At 63.9% G+C, this 18,333-nt stretch overlaps 1 protein-coding gene across 14 annotated transcripts in view; it reads right to left on the bottom strand.

Annotated features, from left to right (window-relative positions):
• EEFSEC (eukaryotic elongation factor, selenocysteine-tRNA specific) overlaps positions 1-18,333 on the bottom strand; it is a 195,528-nt gene that overhangs the window by 30,557 nt on the left and 146,638 nt on the right. For 13 of the 14 annotated variants that reach the window (XR_011377807.1, XR_009565679.2, XR_011377809.1 and 10 more), the window contains exon 7: positions 48-780. Coding sequence is in view for 1 of the 14 variants with exons in the window: in XM_030849215.2 (XP_030705075.2) it covers positions 16,501-16,673 (173 nt within the window). In the remaining 13 variants the exon portion in view is untranslated. Of the gene's footprint in view, positions 1-47; positions 781-12,027; positions 16,674-18,333 lie in introns of those variants that run through there. The other variant, XM_030849215.2, reaches the window with a different exon arrangement.

Raw genomic sequence — 18,333 nt, 5'->3', positions numbered from 1 at the left:
TGTTCAGTAAATATTTGCTGAATGAATGAATAACTTAAAGCACTTACCCCTGCACGGCAGCGCTGCAAGGTAGGCCCTGTCGCCTCCGCTTCACAGGTGAAAGCACTGAAGCACAGACGGGGCAAGCAACCTGCCCAGGGTCTCCCGACTAGGAAGCCTGGGAGGCAGGACACGGCTCCTAGCGAGGTCTCAAACTAGAGGCCCACACGCTGGTTTTGGCCTCCAGAAACATTTTCTGTGGCTTGAAGAGTTTCAGAAAAAGTTGAACCGGTTGTGGCCACTTAAAAAATCAAGAGGTTTCATGTAAAAACCCAGACCGCCAGCTTTTCTTGGAGAATCGGAACCTCTGGCCACACTGGGTGCTCAGTCCCACAGGCGACCATGGGCTGGAGCTGGGCAGCACTCGCCCCTCAGACAGGGTGTGGGCGACCCCACTTGCCTAGGCTCCATCAGGCCGCTTCCCGCCCAGGCCCCCGTCCTGCGAGCTTTCGCTCCTCTGGGCCTCTGCCCTTCCGGGTCACTCTGCCTGGAGTCCTGCCCCACGACTCTCTTCCTAGATGCCTCTTCCTTGTCACTCAGGCAGGTCTTCGCCCAAAGGTCCCGTCCTCAGAGAAGCCCTCCCTGATTACGCTGGCTAATGGTCATTATCTGAGATCACTTCATCCACCTTTGGTGCACGCTGTCCCTCTTCCCCAACAGAACGGCAGTCCCAGGAGGGCAGGGCCCGGGTCAGCCTTGCCACACCTGTCCAGGAAGGACAGCACCTGCCCCTGCGGACACCTGTTGATTGACCGAATGAATGAATGAATGAATGAGGGGTTCTCCTTTAGCGCCGCTGGTTCTGGGCCCTTCCCGGGTACCTTGTGCTCACACCTGTGCCCTGCCGCTCTCGGCAGAAGCTCACAGGTTGGGTGGCGCGAGGTCGCGGGCCCCTTGCTAGCGGGACAGGCCTCAGTGGTTTCTGGTTCTGCGACCACCTTGAGGGGCTTGGGGAACCCTCTCTCACTTTGCCCCCAGCTCCCCAGGCTCTCGCCATGGACGCGGGGCCCCGAGTCTTCTGGGTCAGCACCAGGGTCGCCTCCTGGGGTTCCAGATGCAGCCCGGCTCCCGGCCGCCCGCCAGCCTCGCTCCTGGTCAGGCCGTGTCGCCGGGGAGCCTTCAGCAGTAGAAGGGCCAGGGGTGGGCTGACTGGCGTGTAGGCTCGAGATCAGGCCTGGCTCTCGCCGCTTCTCCCTGTGTGACCTTGAGCAACTTCACTCGCCTCTCTGAGCTCGTTACCCCCTCTGTGAACCGGGACCCCTGCCCGACTTGAGACTTGTGCCGGTTCCTGGGCTCACACACGGCCGCCAGCACACAGTAGGTGCTCAGGACAACAGCGCCCCCACCCCGTGTGTGGATGGACGCCTGGAGCCCAGCCCAGGACGATCACTCCTCCCTGCGGGCCAGCTGGCCATCTGTGTGCTCACTCGTGTGTGGTCTTGGGTGACTCGGAACCGCGTGTGTGAATGCGTGTGAGTGGACACGTGTGAGTGTGTGTGGCGGTGGGGTCCGGGTGCCTGGAGTGGCCTGGCCAGTCCTCACCGGCCAAGGTGAAGTGGGTGGGAGCTGGCTCGCCCGCTCCCCCAGGTAGCCGTCGAGGCAGGAGTCCGCTGGGGCCGCCGCTGACACCGGGGCGGGCAGGTCAGCCTGAGCCAGAAGGGACTGGCTGGTGTGGGGGAGGGGAGCTGTACCCCAGGGCAGTCAGTTCCCAGGCCCGGCCCTGCCGGTCATGCTCCAGGTCCCAGGGCCAGTGCCCGGGGAGGGCGGCTGGACCCTGGCGTCGGTCACTGCAGCCCCGGGAGCCTCTCCTCTGACCGTGCCACCGATGAGGCCCCCTGCACGGCAGGGCCCAGAGCCCGAGCACCGGTCCCCACCCACCTCGTCCTCTACCTCAAGGCTGCAGCCCGGCCTCGCAGCTCCCACTGCAGCACCGCGATCTGCACCCATGTGACTGTCCTCCCACCAGACTGGGGGGCTGGGGAGGGCAGGGACCCGCTCATGGTCGCGGCCTTGGGGAGGCAGGACGCCAAACGCTCATTCAACTCACATCCAAACCTCCGTTGCTTGCTGATGGGATGCGTAGGCTGCGTGTGTGGTGGAGATGTGGCCATTTGTACCCGCGGCAGCAGCCTTGGAAGCTGTCCTGGGCCCCCAGCTTTCAGACGGGCTTAGAGGGACACACAGGCTCTGCGCCCAGCCACCACTCTCCACGTGGGAGCCACGTCCGACCTTCAGCCCCAGAACCAAAAGAATCTCCGCGGCCCCCTCCGGAGAATCCAGGCGTGGCTGGCGGTGGGTGTCTGCTGTGCACCCTGTCTCTGCACAGTTCCTGAGGGCCTCAGGCCCACCGAGCAGGAAGATCCCCTCCCGCCTGGACCCGCACAGAAAACTGAGGCTCCGCAGGGGCCTGCGTATCTCCGCTGGCCTCTCCACGGCTGCTCGCCTGTGCAAGGCCTCCCTCGGCCTGTCTCAGGCCTGTCAGCGGGGAGCAAGCCAGAGACCCCAGGAAACGCTGTCCCCCTGCTGCTCCTCAGGACCCCGGAAGAGACCTGGGGGGCTGGCCGGCCTGGGCACAATGGACAGAGGGCCAGCAGGGGAGCAACAGCCCCAGGAAGCTGCCTGCCTGGCCCTGTTTCCAGAAGCATTGAACCTGGGACAGAGGCACAGCGACGGAGACAGTAGAGCAGGGAGAGAGACTCCCACACACTCAGCTGTCGGCTGGGCATGGGACTGGGACCGGCAGCCGTGGTCTTCTCGGATCCGGACTCAGGACGCCAACTGTTAACCCCCAGCCCAGACCGGCCTGGTTTTCACCGCCTGACTGCCCGGCGCGCGGCGGTGACCGAGCAGGCACCTGCGGGGCTGGCGCAGGCAGTGGCCTCGGGACATGCGTGGACGAGTGGCAGCAGGTCACCGCCCGCCTCCGTGTGCATGTCCGTCACCGTGTCCCTGTGCGAACGGGTGACGCTCAGCCCCACCGCGGCCTCCCGGATGGTGCCGCGGGGCTGCCCGAACCCCAGAGCTCTTGCGCGGCCGCGACCCCAGCCCTGGACCCTGAGTCGGGAGCCCGGGCTGCCCACCCGGGTGCTTTTGTCCGTTTCTGAAGTGACAAGAGACACACAAAAGGGCTTTTAATTAAATCAAAGGAAGGGGAAACGGGCCAGCCGGGCCGCTATTATGTTACCAAACGCGAAAACGAAAACTTATTTTTTAAAGCTCTGGTATTAATTTGAGATTATTCAGATAGTTAATTAAAAGTGCAGCATGTGTTAAATATTATTTCAACAAAGATTATCATCAGGCCTCCATGTAATGCGATCCGTGGGCTCGGGGAGCTTTATGCAAATGGTCTGCGGCCAGAAGGAAGGGCCCGAAGCGCCGGGCGGCAGGCCACTCGCTCACCGCAGGGGTGGCCTTTGCAGACGCACACGGAACGGCAGCCAGGCCCCCCTGTCCGGGCCCTGGGCGAGCAGGGAGACCAGCGGCCGTCCTGGGCCTGCTGGCCAACGGCAGCTCCCTGGAAGTTGTCCAGGTGGCACTTGGGCCGCACTCCTGCAGGTGTGTGCGGGGTGTGGACGTGTGTGTTGGCGAGGCTGTCGCGAGACTGGCTGCACACGTGGCGGGGGCGTTGGCAGCGTGCGTTTGCGCTGGTTCATCCGTCTGTTACGCGTGGACTCGTGCACGTGACACGCATGTGTGCACCTGGGCACGGGGTGCGCGCCCACAGCTGGCCTCGAGCACGCCGTGTCACCTCTCGCTGCCTCAGTTTCTCCATCTGTAAATGGGGACCGCTAGCTACAGTCCAGGCCTCACGGGGAGGATTAATGAGGGTCACGTGGCATAAGGCACAAGCACTGGTCCTGCACAGACAGCACGAGAGCCAACAATGCCAGCGTGCGCGGAGCTTTAAGTTCACGTGTCCATGTTTAACAAAAGTGAAATTAACTTTTATATTTTATTTAACACGGTATGTCTAAAATATTGTCGTTTCAACATGTGATCCATGCAAAAACTGATGGCCGTGGTAGTTTGCATTCATTTTTCACACTAAGCCTTGGAGGTCGGTGTGTATTGGACCTGCAAGAACCTCCGGCCACACCGGCCGCATTTCAGGTGGACGTTTCAGTTGGACCTCACAGCTCTGAGCCCCGAGGACGTGGGTGTCCCCCGCTGCACCCTCGCTCGCCTGAGCTCCCTGGCCTCAGACGCGCGGGCCGCTCCTGCCCTCTGTCGGCGCCTGGCGGCGGTGCAGCGCCCACGGCTCGCCCCGCCCGGCCAGATCTGTCCCCGCCCCGCAGATGGCCACAGCCCCCTGCCCACTGCCAGGCTCCGTGGTACCATTTCCCACTGCGGGCTGCGGGGCAGATGGGAGGGCAGAGGCTCAGAGAGGACCGGTCATCCGCCCCGGGGTCATGCAGCAGGACAGCAAGGAGGGACCCCAGCTGAGGTTGGAACCCAAGTGTTAAGACGCTTCTGTGGGTCCCACCGGGTTCCTATCCTGGCTCTGCCCCTCTTGGCTGTGATTCTCAGGGTTCCACAGCTGTAAGCGGGAGGGAGGACCGGGGGGACGGGACGGTAATTCCTCCGTTCAGGGTTGTGTGAGGATTAAGTAGGAAGACGTCTCTGAGGTTTCCAGCACATTCTGAGCACAGAATGTGCCCAGTAAATCCGTCACGGTCATAGCACCATGACGGGACACCCCTGCCTCAGGGCCTTTGTACCTGCTCAGTCCCCCAGATCTAGGATCGGACGGCTCCCCTCGTGAGGGAGGACCTCGCTGACCATCCCCTCCTTCTTGTCACCCTCAGAGCCTGTGTCGCCACCCAGCACGAGCCTGCGTGTGCCTGAAGTCTTCTTGTTTCTTGCCTGCCTCCCCCATTGGACTGGCAGCCCCAGGAGGGCAGGGCCTTGCCGGTCTTGGCCACGGCCATCCCTGACCTGCCACAGTGCCTGGCCCTACGTAGGTGCCTGATGGAAAGAGCGAGAAAGCCGTGTCAGGAGGGGACGCAGCTTGGTGGTCACCAGGGAAGTTAGACGCCGCTTACCACACAGCCCAACATTCCACAGCCAGGTGCTAACCCAAGAGAAATCAAGCTTAGGTCCACACAAAAATTCATCAATGAGTGTTTGTAGCGGCACTGTTCACAACTGCCCCACGCTGGAAACCCCCCAACTGTCCCGCAGCTGGTGAACATTCACGCAGAAGAATCTACCAGAAGCAAAGGGAACCGCCGTCCAGGCACTGGACGCGGGTGGACCCAGAGGTGTAAATGTGGCCATGTGACACGTGACGTTCTAGATGACACGCAACTATAGGGACAGAAAACAGACCGGTGACTGCCGGGAGGGGGGCCACGGGCACATGAAGGATCTGGAGGGGGGCAACTTTTCTGTATTGTGACTGCATGTGTTTTTCAAAACTAACAAAACTGTACATATGAAAGGGTAATTTTTTCTTTATGCAGCAAACCGTGATTTTTAAAAACAGAGCTGTAGACTTTCAGAGTTTCAGGTCGACTCAGTCCCTACTGCTTTCTGGTCCCAATGGTGAGCTTTGATCCCCCAACCCAGGAAAGCAAAGTGGGGGCAGGCCCCCCGCCTCCTGAGCAGGGCCGCTCCACAAAGATGGGCGGGCAGGGGGTCTGCAGAGGCTCAGCTGCAGAGCCTGGAGAGTTCCAGCAGCTTCCCCCACTCCTTGTTTCCCTCGCTGGTGTTGGTGGGAGTTCATTGTGTTGTGCTCTGTGCATTTTTCACATGTTTGAACTATTTCCTTAATAAACACGACACATACTAAAATGATTTAAGACAAGAACAGCAGGATTCCCACTGCAGAATCCCACCAGCCTCTCCTGCAGCCCTGGGAGCTGAGAGCCACCGCGGGTGGGCACAGAGGGCGGCCGGGACCAGGAGCCAGGCTGCGCCGGTGTTTCTGGGTGTCGCTCACCCCCTGCCACAGTTCCAAGCTCACTCTGCCCCACAGTCCCCGGGGAGTGGGCGCTGTCTCCCCACCAGGCAAGGCTCTGGCCGGAACCAGACGGTGCGGGGCTGCCCCCCAGGATTGGCTGTGAGGTGGTGAGGACAGTCTTCGAGCATCATTCATTTGTTAAACAATTTTACTGAGATACAATTTACATGCCATAAAGCTCCCCGCTTAAAGTGCACAGGTCCGTGGTTTTAGAACATTGTGTCCCCAAAAGGGAGCCACGGCCACTAGCAGTCAGTGCCGTCCCGCTAGGCCCCCAGCCCCCGGCACCCCCAGAGGTACTCTCTACATTGTGGATTCACCCATCCTGGACACTTTGGTACGTGGAATTTTACAATCTAGACTTTGCTATCTGGCTTCTTTCACTGAACGTAATGTTTTCAAGGTTCATCCATGTTGAGTCCGTGTCCGTATTTCCTTCCTTTTGTTGGCTAATCACACAGTCCATTGCACGGTAGGCCCGCATTTCATTTATCCATTCATCAGTTGATGGGCATTCGGGTCCTCTCCACTTTTTTTTTTTTTTTTTTTTTTTTTGCGGTACGCGGACCTCTCACTGCTGTGGCCTCTCCCGTTGCGGAGCACAGGCTCCGGACGCGCAGGCTCAGCGGCCATGGCTCACGGGCTCAGCCGCTCGGCGGCATGTGGGATCTTCCCGGACCGGGGCACGAACCCGTGTCCCCTGCATCGGCAGGCAGACTGTCAACCACTGCGCCACCAGGGAAGCCCCCTCTCCACTTTCTGACTGTCCCAACTCATGCTGCTCTGAACATTTGTGTGCAAGCTTTTGTGTGGATGTATGTTTTCAGTTCTCTTGGGTACAGACCTAGGAGTGGAATTACTGGGTCATATGGTAACTTCATTGCTTAGTTTTTTTTTAACAGCTTTATTGTGATATCACACACACCACACGATTCACTCATGTAAAGTGCATAATTCAATGGCTTTAGTATATTCACAGAGCTGTACATCCGTCACCACGATCAATTTTAGATCATTTGCATCACCCCCCCCCCCACCTCCTGGCCGCCACCCTCCTCCTCTCATCTCCCAGCCCTAGGAAACCAGTCTCCCTTCTGTCTCTGTGGACTTGCCTCTTCTGGGTAGCTCATACACGTGGAGCCATACAACACGGCATCCTCTGAATCTGGCTTTTTCTACTCAGCACGATGTTTTCAAGGTTCATCCATTAGCAAGCATTGGTACTGCATCCCTTTTCATTATTATTATATTATCACTGAATAATATTTCATTTAAATATTCCACAGAATAATATTCCAGGTAGTGTGTGGGTGCGCCCACCACTTTTTATCTGTTCATCAGTTGATAAGCATTAGCGTTGTTTCCACTTTTGGGCAATAACTCTGTTTCACTTTTTAGGAAACACCCCAACTGTTCTCCCAGGTGGCTGCCACAGAGCATGTAGTGAGCATCTGCTGTGTGCCCCTTCCATTCACACCACTATCCAGCAAGGCAGGTCCTAATAGCCATTTCATTTTGCTGTGGCACAGAGAGGGTGAGACACTTGCTCCAGGCCTCATTGGGTCCCAGGGCTGCTGAGCGAGGTGAGGTCTGGGAACCAGACACTTGGTTACATGACCACTAGGTGCTGGTGGTCTGTGGAACCTGCAGGAAGGATCTGCATGCTGACTCTCCCAGGATAGAGGCCAGCCTATGATTCCCAGACATGGTGGCCAGGGCGGCAACTGTCCCCGCCCTTCTAGGCACCCCCCATCAGGCTGTTCCAAGCCGCCCCAAGGCCCTGGCAAGTGTGCAGGAAACTTTGGTCCAGTCTTGGTCAAAGGAATCAATGAACTAATGAACAAGATGCAGCAGCCACCAGCGGCCGGGGCATTTCAGGGCCCAGGGCCAGGGCAGGGAAGCGAGGTTCTGGGCCCAGCTTCTCGGAGGTGCTGGTCAGGGGACGCCGCCTTGGAGGAGGATCCTGGGGACAGAGGAGCTGCAGGTGCAGAGGGCAGACCTGGGACCCACCAGAGCGCCCCCCAGAGAGGGCCTGCACTGTGCTGGGCTGTCTTGGCTGCCCCAGAGCTGCTGCTCGTCTCAGCTGTCATTCGGCCGGGATAGTGTGGAGGGACCTCCCCGTGCCTGGAGGTATGTAAGCAGAGGCTGGACTTGGAGGATGCGGCAGCAGTGGAGGCGGGGCGGGGGGTGAGCCCGCCCAGCCCCAGGTGGACCGGGCACACAGGCCAGATGAAGTCCCTGCTCTGGAGCACGTGGTGTCGCAGGTGGGCCGGGGAGGAGCGGTCGGGACTCTGGGGGGCGGCCGGCCGCTCAGTCCCGTGGCGATGGTGACCTAGGCCAAGGCCACCAGGCCGTGGAGGAATGCGCCAGCCCCTCTGCTCATAAACCTACTCCCCCAACTCCCCACCGCCCGTGTGCCGGGCGAGGTCATAGGTCATCCAGAGGTGGCTGTCAGGAAAGGCTGGCATAAGGCACGGCGGCCAGCTCCAGGCCGTTCACAGCCCTGGGCTGTGAGGCCCACAGCGGACCAGGCAGGGCAGGCAGGGAGCAGAGGCGGGAAGTGCTGGGTGGTGGGTCTCAGGCTATACCCGGCCGAGAGCCCAAGTTCAAATTCTTGGGGATCCTGGAGGCCCTGCCCAGAGCTCACGCAGAACACAACCCCGGAGCACTCAGGGAGTGCAGACAGGATTTCGGAAGACCACCGGTGAGACAGCCGGCACCCCCCGTCCTGTGCTCGGACCGCTGTCCCCGGGGGCGGCAACTGGTCCCAGCTGTGCTCGCTCAGAGGTTGCACGGGCCGGAAGACCAGCCTATCACCCTCCCTGTGCCTGGGCCGCGGCAGGTGTGGGCCTGCAGAGGGTGGAGGAGGTGATGTGGCCGCACGGTGTGCCCTGCCGGGGACAGGTCTGAGGATGCGACGCTGGCTCCTGGGGACACGGGCGTGGGTGGCCCCTCTGGCCTCCTGGGACTCGGCAGGCCTCTCCGAGGGGCGGCCCTCGGTGGCTGGGCCTGGACAGGCCCCAGGGCTGTCACTTTCTGCATGTGTGCCTGTGCTTGGGGTGCCCTCAGTGAAGGGTGCAGGGTCGCGGGGCCGTGGGGACACCTCCTGGGCTCCAGCGTGTTTCCCTCCAGGGAAGCCCTGTGTGAGTTCCAAGAGGGGCTCCATTAGCTGTGCCTGGCGGGGAGGCTGGGGCTGAAGGAGGACTCTCCTGCCTCATCTACCGTGGCCGCCCGGGCCTCAGACCACGTGAGGGGGCCGCGAGTCGTAAGCCTCCCCCTCCAAGGGTACAGAGCAGGACAGTGGGAGCGCTCTGAGCGGGGCACCAACACAGAGCCAGGAGCCCGAGGGGGACAGGCTGGGCCCCTCTGGGCCAGTGATGGGCACACAGGGGTCCTGGAGCCTCCAGAGGCTGCCCTCTCCCAGGGAGGCCATGCGCCCAGGCCTGGAGGCTGCCCCATCTCGCGCCACCATCCCCCCCCAGCCCACCTGCCAGGTTGAGCCCTCTTCCCAGCAGGGGCTGCTCTCCTGTGTGCAGTGAGGAAGGAAATTGCAAATTAATCTTTATTTCCATCTTGGAAGAAAACCTTAATTCTCTGCATGGAAATGATCCTCGTCAGAACAGGGAATCAATTATGGGCTTTAATTGCAGTCAGTCCTGGCCAATCAGAGTGGGGCCGACCCCAGGGACCCTCTCTCTCCTCCCCGTCTCTGGGGCCCTCCCCTGGGTGCACTCAGCTCTCGGGGTCCCCCTATCTCTCTCTCTGCTTCTTTCTCCGTCTCTCTGGGCGTCTGTCTCGCTCTTTCTCTGCCGCCGTATGTCTCTGCCTGTGTCTCACTGTCCCTGGCTCTGGCCACTCCCCACAGCACAGGGCTCAGGCAGGCACCCCAGCTCTGACGAGCCCCATGGGACCTCCGCCTGCAACCTCTCTGGCCTCCGAGCTGCAGCTTCAAGGCTGGGGCTGAGGGGGTGAGTTACTGGCTCCTCCCTGCCCCCCAGGGTCTTCTCGGGAGTCACCTGCCATCCTACACTCAGGCCTGCAGGTGACCTCAGGCTGGCCGTCCCTGGCCAGGCCGGGGCCCCATGGCTTCGCTGTGTACGGCAGCTGCCCAGAGGCCCTGGAGAGGCTTCCGGCCCGGGTGGGTGGGAGGCGCCCTGCCCGGAACCGACAGCCTCAGTGTTTCCACCCGCAATGGGGGCACCCCCGGGACTGGGTCTCCTCCCACCACCTTCCGGCCACCGGGAGATGCTTGTCTGTCTTATCAGTGGCGCCCTGTGACTGACAACTGCTCCTTAACAGCAGCCCACCCGGCTGTCCACAGGGTAGGGGCGACCGTGGCTTGCCTGCATGTCCACACGCACCCAGACCCCCTGGTCCCCGGGCCAGCTCTGCACCGGGACCTGCCCCACAGGGTTCCCCGTGCTGGGGGGCTGGGGCAGAGGACCAACCCCGCCCTCCTGCCTCAGTTTCCCTCTGCTCCCCTGACCTGCACTCCCACACCCTCCCCAGGGTGGGCCCACTGAGCCCCACCGAGTCAGGCAGGTGACCGGTGAGGGCCTGGGTGGCGGGCGGGCGCGTTTCCCTCGACCCCTGAATACTGAGAAGCGGAGAGATGCTGCCGATTGGGGGCCAGCGTCCCCTGTTGTCTGGGGCCACATCCGATCGGGGAACAAATTGCTCCATCTCGCCCCGCACCTGTTACACAACAGCCTGCCACACCTGCCTGCCACCCAGAGGCGCCTGGCCCACTTCCGCGGGACCCTGCCCTGGGCCGCGCATCTCAAGCCACAGCCATTGTCCCCGGCTCGCATGTCCTCTCCCGCCCGGGGCCCGCAGCGCACGCCCTGAGTTCTCTTCTCTCCAGCTTGGTCTCACGCACGCCGGTCTCCAGCCCACACCGCCCCGAGCCCCGGGTCCCGTGTCTCACGCCCTGAGTTCTCTTCTCTCCAGCTTGGTCTCACGCACGCCGGTCTCCAGCCCTCACCGCCCCGAGCCCCGGGTCCCGTGTCTCCCAGGGGCTGCGGGGTTGGGCTCGGGAAGCCCAGCGAGCTCGTCAAGGTGTCCAACACCCGTGCCCGCCGCGGGGCTCCCCCTCGCAGCCGACGTGTGACCGCGGGGAGGCTCGCCAGGTGTCCCAGGTCCCCTCCCTCTCGCCGCCTCGTGTGCCGCCCAGTGCCAAGGCAAGAGGCCACGTCGCGTCCCCCTACCCTGGCCTTGGCTACGGCCCCTCCTTGCTGGCCACCAGCCTCACGCTCCCTCCCACCGGCCTGTGCCCCCAGCAGGCCCTCCCCACGGGTATCTGTACAGGCCCCTCGTGATAAGGGTGTATGTGGGGTGCTGGTCAGGTTCGGGGTGGTGGTGGTGTTGACAGTCTAGGGACAGGGTAAGGAACTGGCTGAGAGGGGCAGGAACTGGGAGGGCCCAGGATGGGTCAGGACCTGGCTCTGTGGCCCAGCTTTGGAAGCCTTGGGAAATCTGGGCTTCCAAGGGCTGCCTGGAGCTGCAGGGAAGGCCCGGTTCCTACATCCTGCCGGCTCCACCCCCACCTCTCGCAAGGACAGGCCCCCAGAGACTGCAGAGGGGGTTGAGAGGGTGTGATCATACCTGGGGGGGCGGCAGGCGCCAGGGAGGACCGTGCAGGGAGGAGGGTGGGAGGGGGAGCCAACCGGACGCCACGGGCGCCCTTTGCGGGTGACGAGGCCCACAGACCCCGCGCCGCCCAGCTGCCCCTCCAACCGGCCCCCCTCGGCTGGCGGCACAAGCAAGGTCCGCGCCTCAGGGTGTGGCAGGTGGGAGGAGTGAACTGGGCCTGGAGCCAAGGTCATCTGTGCAGGACGAGCGAGAGATGGACGCGGAGACCCCGAGGCAGAGGCAGAGTGGGCGGGGGCGCCTCCCCCAGCTACGCGGCCCCTCCGAGGGCCCCGGTGGGCCGGGTGAATGCTGCTGTGACAGCAGTGCCCGGATACAGGCGCCGCGCTGGTCACCTGCCTGACTCGGCGGGGCTCGGTGGGCCCACCCTGGGGAGGCGAGCGGAAGCCCCGGCCCGAGCAGGACGGGTGGCACTCAGCAGCTGGGCGCCCGCCCTGTCTGGCGGTGACTGTGCGGGAAGCCTAGAGGCTGAGTCTGGGGGGTGTCCCTTGAGGGGCGAGGTGGGTGGCTGGCCCTCCCCAGGTTGGCCGGGGCTCCCAGTGGGCCTTTATCTAGAGCCCAGCTGTGGCCGTAGGAAGTGGCCGTTCCTCTCTGCTGCACCGTCTCCCCACCGGACCCGGTGATAACAGTGGGGGGTTGAGCAATACCTCGTGGGTGCACGACCTCTGACCTGCTGGCCTGGGTGGGGGTTCCAGGGCTGCCCCCGCCCCGCCGCGTCCAGCACACAGGAGGTGCTTGGTGGATGCCGAATGACCAGCTCTGGGCTTCTTCTGTACTCTGCCCCTGCCGCCAAGTTCCACGCCCTGCGTCGAAGCCCCAGACCTCCCACATGTCCCCTTCCTCCCCCCGGGGCCTCGGGCCTCAGCCTGCTCGGCCTCCCGTTGGCCCATCACCGGCCAACCTTGGAGTCCTCCTCCAGCCCACGAAGCCCCCGCCCCCCGGGAGGCCCTGGGATTCGGCCAGGAGTGTCCAGTGCTGGTCGGAAGTCGGGGCGGGGGCGGGGGGGGGTCTCGAACGCTGATCGGACACACTCGCCCTGCCTCTGCCCTTCAAGGCCCTTCAAGGCCTCTTCTCGGCCCAGCCTCCCTCCACAGCTGCCCCCACTGCCTCCCCGCCCCGCCACAGGCCCTCGGCAGAGGGAACGGTGCTCCCGCAGCAGACCCCGCGAGCCCAGGGTCGGGGTCAACTGCCCCAGGGAGCACAGCGCCCCATGCCCAGCATCCCTGCTGCCTGGGTGCCGTGCAGCAGTCAGGCCCTGGCACTGGCCGAGCTGCCTAACTAATGGCTCGACTGTGTTATCAGCCAGGCATTAATTACTCTTTTTAATCAGACCTGCCAGTGCGGGGGCCACTGGAGGCCCAGCCAGGGCTGGAGGGAGACCGGGGAGCCGTGACCTTGTCCCTCCTCTCGCAGGCCCCCCAACTCCACACTCCCACCAGAGCCCTCACTCCTGCTGTCCCCTCTGCCGAAGCATCCCCCCCCACCCGCCGCCCCAAACTGCTACTCTCTCTTCAAGACCTCGCCCAGGTGGCCCCTTAGTGAGAAGCTTCCTCACTCTAGTCATGGCCATGGGGGACAGACATGGCTGAACTTGGAGCTGGGAGGCCATGGCCAGGACTGGCCTCAGCCCCCTCAAAGGAAACCTGGAAATTCTATGCCCCGTGAGGAGACTGGGGAGGCCTGAGGCCTGGATCGCCTGAGGGTGAGCCGGCACTGAGAGGGTCCTGGGCCACCTCAAAGAAGCTCTGGGTCCGCGGAATGGGCGTGATGAGCCCCACTCCCACCCCACCAGGTCCTGGGGAAGAGGCCCAAGGGACAAACTGGCCCTGGACAAATGTGTGTGCCCACCCTGTGCACACTGGACCTGACACCCACCTCTTCACCAGACACCCAGCCTGACAAAGCCTCCGCAAATGAGACACACACACCCAGAGACCAAGATCCGTGTGCACGCCCAGACACAGACACGTGTGCACACACGCCGGCCAGGGTAGGAGGCCTGGGAGAACAGGAGCTGCCCCTTCTCCTGCCCCGGGCCCCCAGGGCTTCCCACTTTATCTGTCAGAAGTATATTAACCCAGAAGCCTGTTTCCATCAGAGTCTCAATTCCAGAGACGTTTCCAGATAAGCCTTATCTCGTTGCTGGTGCATTAGCCCCGCCAGCCAGCCAGCCGGCCGGGCCTGCCGATCACGGCCGCCCCTCCTGCCCCAGTCCGTGGCAGGGCGCCTGCCCACGACTTCATGCTGGGGGGCAGGCGGGCGGGGCGGCCCCCACCCCAGGGCACAGCTGAGGCACTGGGGCGAGGGGGGCCCTGGAGGTGTCCAGAGCCGGGGTTCAAATCCCAGCTCCACCTGAGGCAGTGGCTGGGCCCCGCGGCTGCCCCGCCGGCCACCCCTGCGGTGGGTGAGCGTATTCTGCGACTTCACGTGCGTGATGATGCCACGGTGGGCTCCGCACGCTGTAGCCCTCTCTTCCACGAAACGTGGAAGGTCTGGGGGTGCCTGGAGCCAAGGGAAGGGGGACACTGCTCCGGAGAGCACCAGGCGCCGGCCCCCACCCTACCTGCCCGCCGTGCTCCCCCTTCAAAGGCTGCGCCCCGCCGACGCAGCTGGGGTGCTCGGGTTTCGACCGATGCCAGACCTGATAGCGTCCCCTCCTGGGCCGCTGGCCACGCGGGCAGTCTCACTGCACCCTGGCAGCCCCTCCCTGTACCGCGGCTCGGCTGCCCCCTCCTCCCTGGGCCTTAGCTCCCTCGGCCTGAGCCCGCCTGCTTCCCGGGGCTCCGAAGAGTGCTGCCCTCAGGCGAGACGTGGGCACCCTCAGAGGTCCTGGAGAAGTGGCCGACTGGGGGCAGAGCTGGGTCTGGGCTGCCCACACCACCGCAGAGAGGTGCTCAGGCCCCCAGTCTCCCGGTGGGGAGACAACATCTACTGGTCCCCCTCCCACGGCTGCAGGGACACGGAGGCCAGCTGCTGCTCTGACTCTCCTGCTGTACCCAGGGACCCGGGCAGAGGCCGGGACTTGCCCGAGGGCACAGTGCTGGTCAGTGGGCAGCCAGGATGTGACGCCCAGCAGTGGCTTGGGGCCCCTCTCTCCCAGGGATCTGCCCCCAGAATTAGCACCTGCTCACGGAGGACCCCTCGCCCCGCTGGGTCACGTGACCCCTCACGTGGAGCTAGACAGTGATGTGCTCACGGTCACAGCCTGTGCAGGGCAGGGCCACCCCGAGGGGGCCTGGAGGGAGAGGTCACCCTCACAGCCCTCAGTCGGGGAGGACTTGGCCTGGCTGGAGGTCCCAGTGGTGCCCACCTAGCTCCCCACGCACTGAGGACGACGAAGGAAGGTTTCCTCGTCTGAGGGGTGAGTCCCGGGAGGCCCCAGCCCTGCCAGCGTCCCCTCCAAAGGGCCGAGTACCCACGGGAGCGGCCAGCCCGGGGCCTGGTACCAGCAGGTGCTCGTGAAGGCCCTTCCTGCTCCCCTTGGACTGGACTGGGCTGGGGGCGGGGCCTCTGCCTGAAGTCCTTGCTGGGAGCCCACCCTGTGACCTACGGCGGCCTCAGCCAGGTGGTACCGCCTCCCTGGTGAGATGGGGTGCAGGGCAGGGGTGGGGCTAAAGGAGAGTGGGGCCCGGAGCCTGGCGCATGGTGGGGTGTCGGGGACGGTTCCCAGGGGAGCTTCCTGACGGTGCTGCAGCAGCGCCAGCTGCCCCCGCCCCATTCCCAGCTCCGGGGGGATGGGGGCCAGGCCCGGACTGTCCCTGCCCACCTAGCCCGCAGCTGTCGCCCTGACGGCTGCCTGGCCTGACGTCTGGGACCCTGTGAGGGCTGCCGTGGGGTGGCTGCCACCACTGTTGCCGGCACCCATGCTGGCGCTGGATTAGGCCTGCCCGCTGCCCAGCACGGCCACCACGCACAGGCCCGGCGGGTCCACAGCATCCTTCTCTGCCCGGGGCCCTTGGCTCCAGGGCTTACCAGGCCCAAGTCATCTGATTATGAGCCATCCCTGTTAATATTTTTAATGCCATTGTTGCAAATTAAAGCATAATACACCGATTACCAGGGTAAAAGGGAGGCCTCTGCGTCCACCTGGAGGCCAAATAAAGGGACTCTGGAACATGTGTTCATCCTGCAAATGTCTTTAAAAGCTCTGATACCCCCTCAGCCCGTCAGCTCTGCCACTTCACCCTTTTCTGAGTATGGCCAGGTCGGGCTGCAGGGTGGGGTGGCTTGAGGCACAGGGGGCAGAGGAGCCAGGGCGGGGCTTGCTGGGCTCGAGAGAGGCCCGGCTGCAGGCACAAGGCCTGGGGACTCCTGGAGTTGGGATGCAGGGCCAAACCCCCCAGCCTGCCTTCTGCCCCGAAGCACTGGCCTGGCACCCGCTGCTCCCAGACACCCCTGGGCGCCCTTCCTGGACTCGGCTGCCCAAGGACTCCCGGACTCTCTCAAGGCCCAGGAGACCCGAGGGGCCACCGAGCCTGACCTAAGGGCCTGACACTTTGTGGACCCCCTCAGCCCAACGGGTCCCTCCCCAGCCCTGCTCTCGGCAGGAGCCCCGGCAATTCCCGACCTCGCCCTTGGGAACAGATCTGGGAGGGTGGGGGGCCCCAGGAAATCAGAGACCAGCAGAACGGGCGGCACCACGGGCCATTTATTTGCGACTGGCAAGCGCTGGCCGCCAGCCGGGCAGCCTGGGGGACACCGGCCACCAGCTGTGGAGCCGAAGCCCATTCCTGCACGGTGCTGTCCCCTGGCGGGGGGGCGCGGGGGCTCCGGGGAGAGCCTGGAGGCACATGTGGCACTGTGGCCCCCGGGCCTGGGCAAGGTGCCCTGGGGCGGCCGGCGGGCACTCAGGGAGACTGGACCATGCGCTTGTGGGTGTCGAAGACGTAGCGTTTGAAAGACAAACTGAGAGCCACGTGCTGGACGGGCTCTGGCTGCCCGGCCTCCTCCCCTCGGCCGGCGCGGCCCCGCTTCTTGAGGGTGGGTGTCAAGATCTTCTTGGACTCGGGGCTGAGGCCACCTGCGTGAGGCACAGAGGGAGAGCCTGTCACTCTGCCACCCGCCACCATAGACGGCACGTGTGCTGGCCCAGCTCCATCGTGCCCCACGACTCAGCAACGCCCTACACCCTACACCCGGCGGAGCCGGGACCCCAGTGTCACCTTGGGCTCGCCCCCCTGCCTCCCCAACCAGCATTCTGGGCCCCTCGCCGCACTGGTCCACGCCACCAGCCTGGCTGGCTTGGAGCTCAGCATGGCTCCCACCTGGCTCTCCCGGTCCCCTGCCCGCCCACCCACCCAGCACTCAGGCCCCTGTGGGCCGCCCCGCTCTTGGTGCCCTAAGCGGCCCCGCCGTTCCCGGCGCATTCATCCTAAGTCTCAACCCCGAGACTTGGCACTTGAGGCCCCCCCGGGCTCGGCACTCTCCAACAGCCCCTGGAGATGCTCTCCCCGCCCTGCTGTGTGCCCGGGTGGCGACCTCTGCAGACGGCATCACGGTTCTGCCGAAGGACCTTAGTGGATCGGAGGGCGGAGGGAGGGAGAAGTGGGGCGACGGTCCCACTCTTTGGTCAGAGCTCCTTTGGGGTCCTCCTCCCTGGGCGCTGGCAGATGCTGTCCCCCTAACCCCGGGTGGGGGTGGAGCAGCCCCCACGGCTCAGTGGCTCCTTTCAGCACCCGTGCCTCGGTACAGACCCTCTGTCCACTCCCTCCAGCCGAACGACCGAGCGGAAATCTGCTTCCTGCTGACACCCTAACGCCCACCCGACCCTTCCAGCCCCGTCGTCCACTGCTTTCGTGCTTTCCCGGCAGCCCTGAGGAACCCACGGCCGTCCCCGGGCTCCCCTCTGTCTATGCTGTTCCTCCTGCCTGGGACGCCCTTCCCCGCGTCCAACACCAGGCTGCGGTGCCCCTTTCTCTGGGGCTTGTCTTTACGAGGCGTCTGCTTGGGGGCAGCACGAGGCAGTCTCTCCGTGGGCTACCGGCCAGGGTGAGACTACTTGGCTACCCCGAGCGTATGGGCCGAGGCTCTGGCCAGGCCCCAGACTAGCTCTGCACCAGCGGGCACCCCAGAACAAGCCGCTCCCCCTCTGTGAGTCCCACAACCCTGCTGGGAGCAGGCTGGCAGGGCTGGGGTGAGGGTGAGCCTGGATGGGCCAGGAGGTGTGCAGACTCCACACCCTAGTGAGGAGCTAGGAACTCCATACCCGCTCACCAAACGAGGGTCCTGGCAGGCCGCTGTGTCCCCAGAGAGGGCACTCACTTCTAATCCACACACAGAGGCTCCACTGGCCAGGAGACCTAACGGCTGGGTGTCCGGAGCCAGTGGGAAGTTGGGATGGGCGCGAGGTGGTGGATCGCCCCCTGCACACCCGGTGCACCCACTGTGCCTCTGCCGTCATGTGAGGGGTGTCCTCCCGGGCCCAGTCTCGCCTGGGCGCTGGCTTGCTCCCAAGAAGAGGGGCCAGCGGAAGCTCACGTCACGCTTCAGTGCAGGGAGGACCCTGGCCGTCCCGTCCCCCGGGCCCTCCACACACTTGAGGAGAACGGAGCCCTGAGGAGGGCGGTGCCTCATGTGAGGCCCCACAGTCAGCTGGGAAGAGCCAGGATTTGAACTCTGGTCCACATCTGGTGGCAGATGTGGGCTGCCGCCACCCAGCCCATCGCTCGGGGTGTCCACCC

This window comes from Globicephala melas, chromosome 11, assembly GCF_963455315.2.
Source record: "Globicephala melas chromosome 11, mGloMel1.2, whole genome shotgun sequence".
In the NCBI taxonomy this organism is placed as follows: domain Eukaryota; kingdom Metazoa; phylum Chordata; class Mammalia; order Artiodactyla; family Delphinidae; genus Globicephala; species Globicephala melas.
The sequence above is the reverse complement of the archived record's forward strand: the minus strand, read 5'-3'. Positions and strand labels throughout refer to the sequence as shown.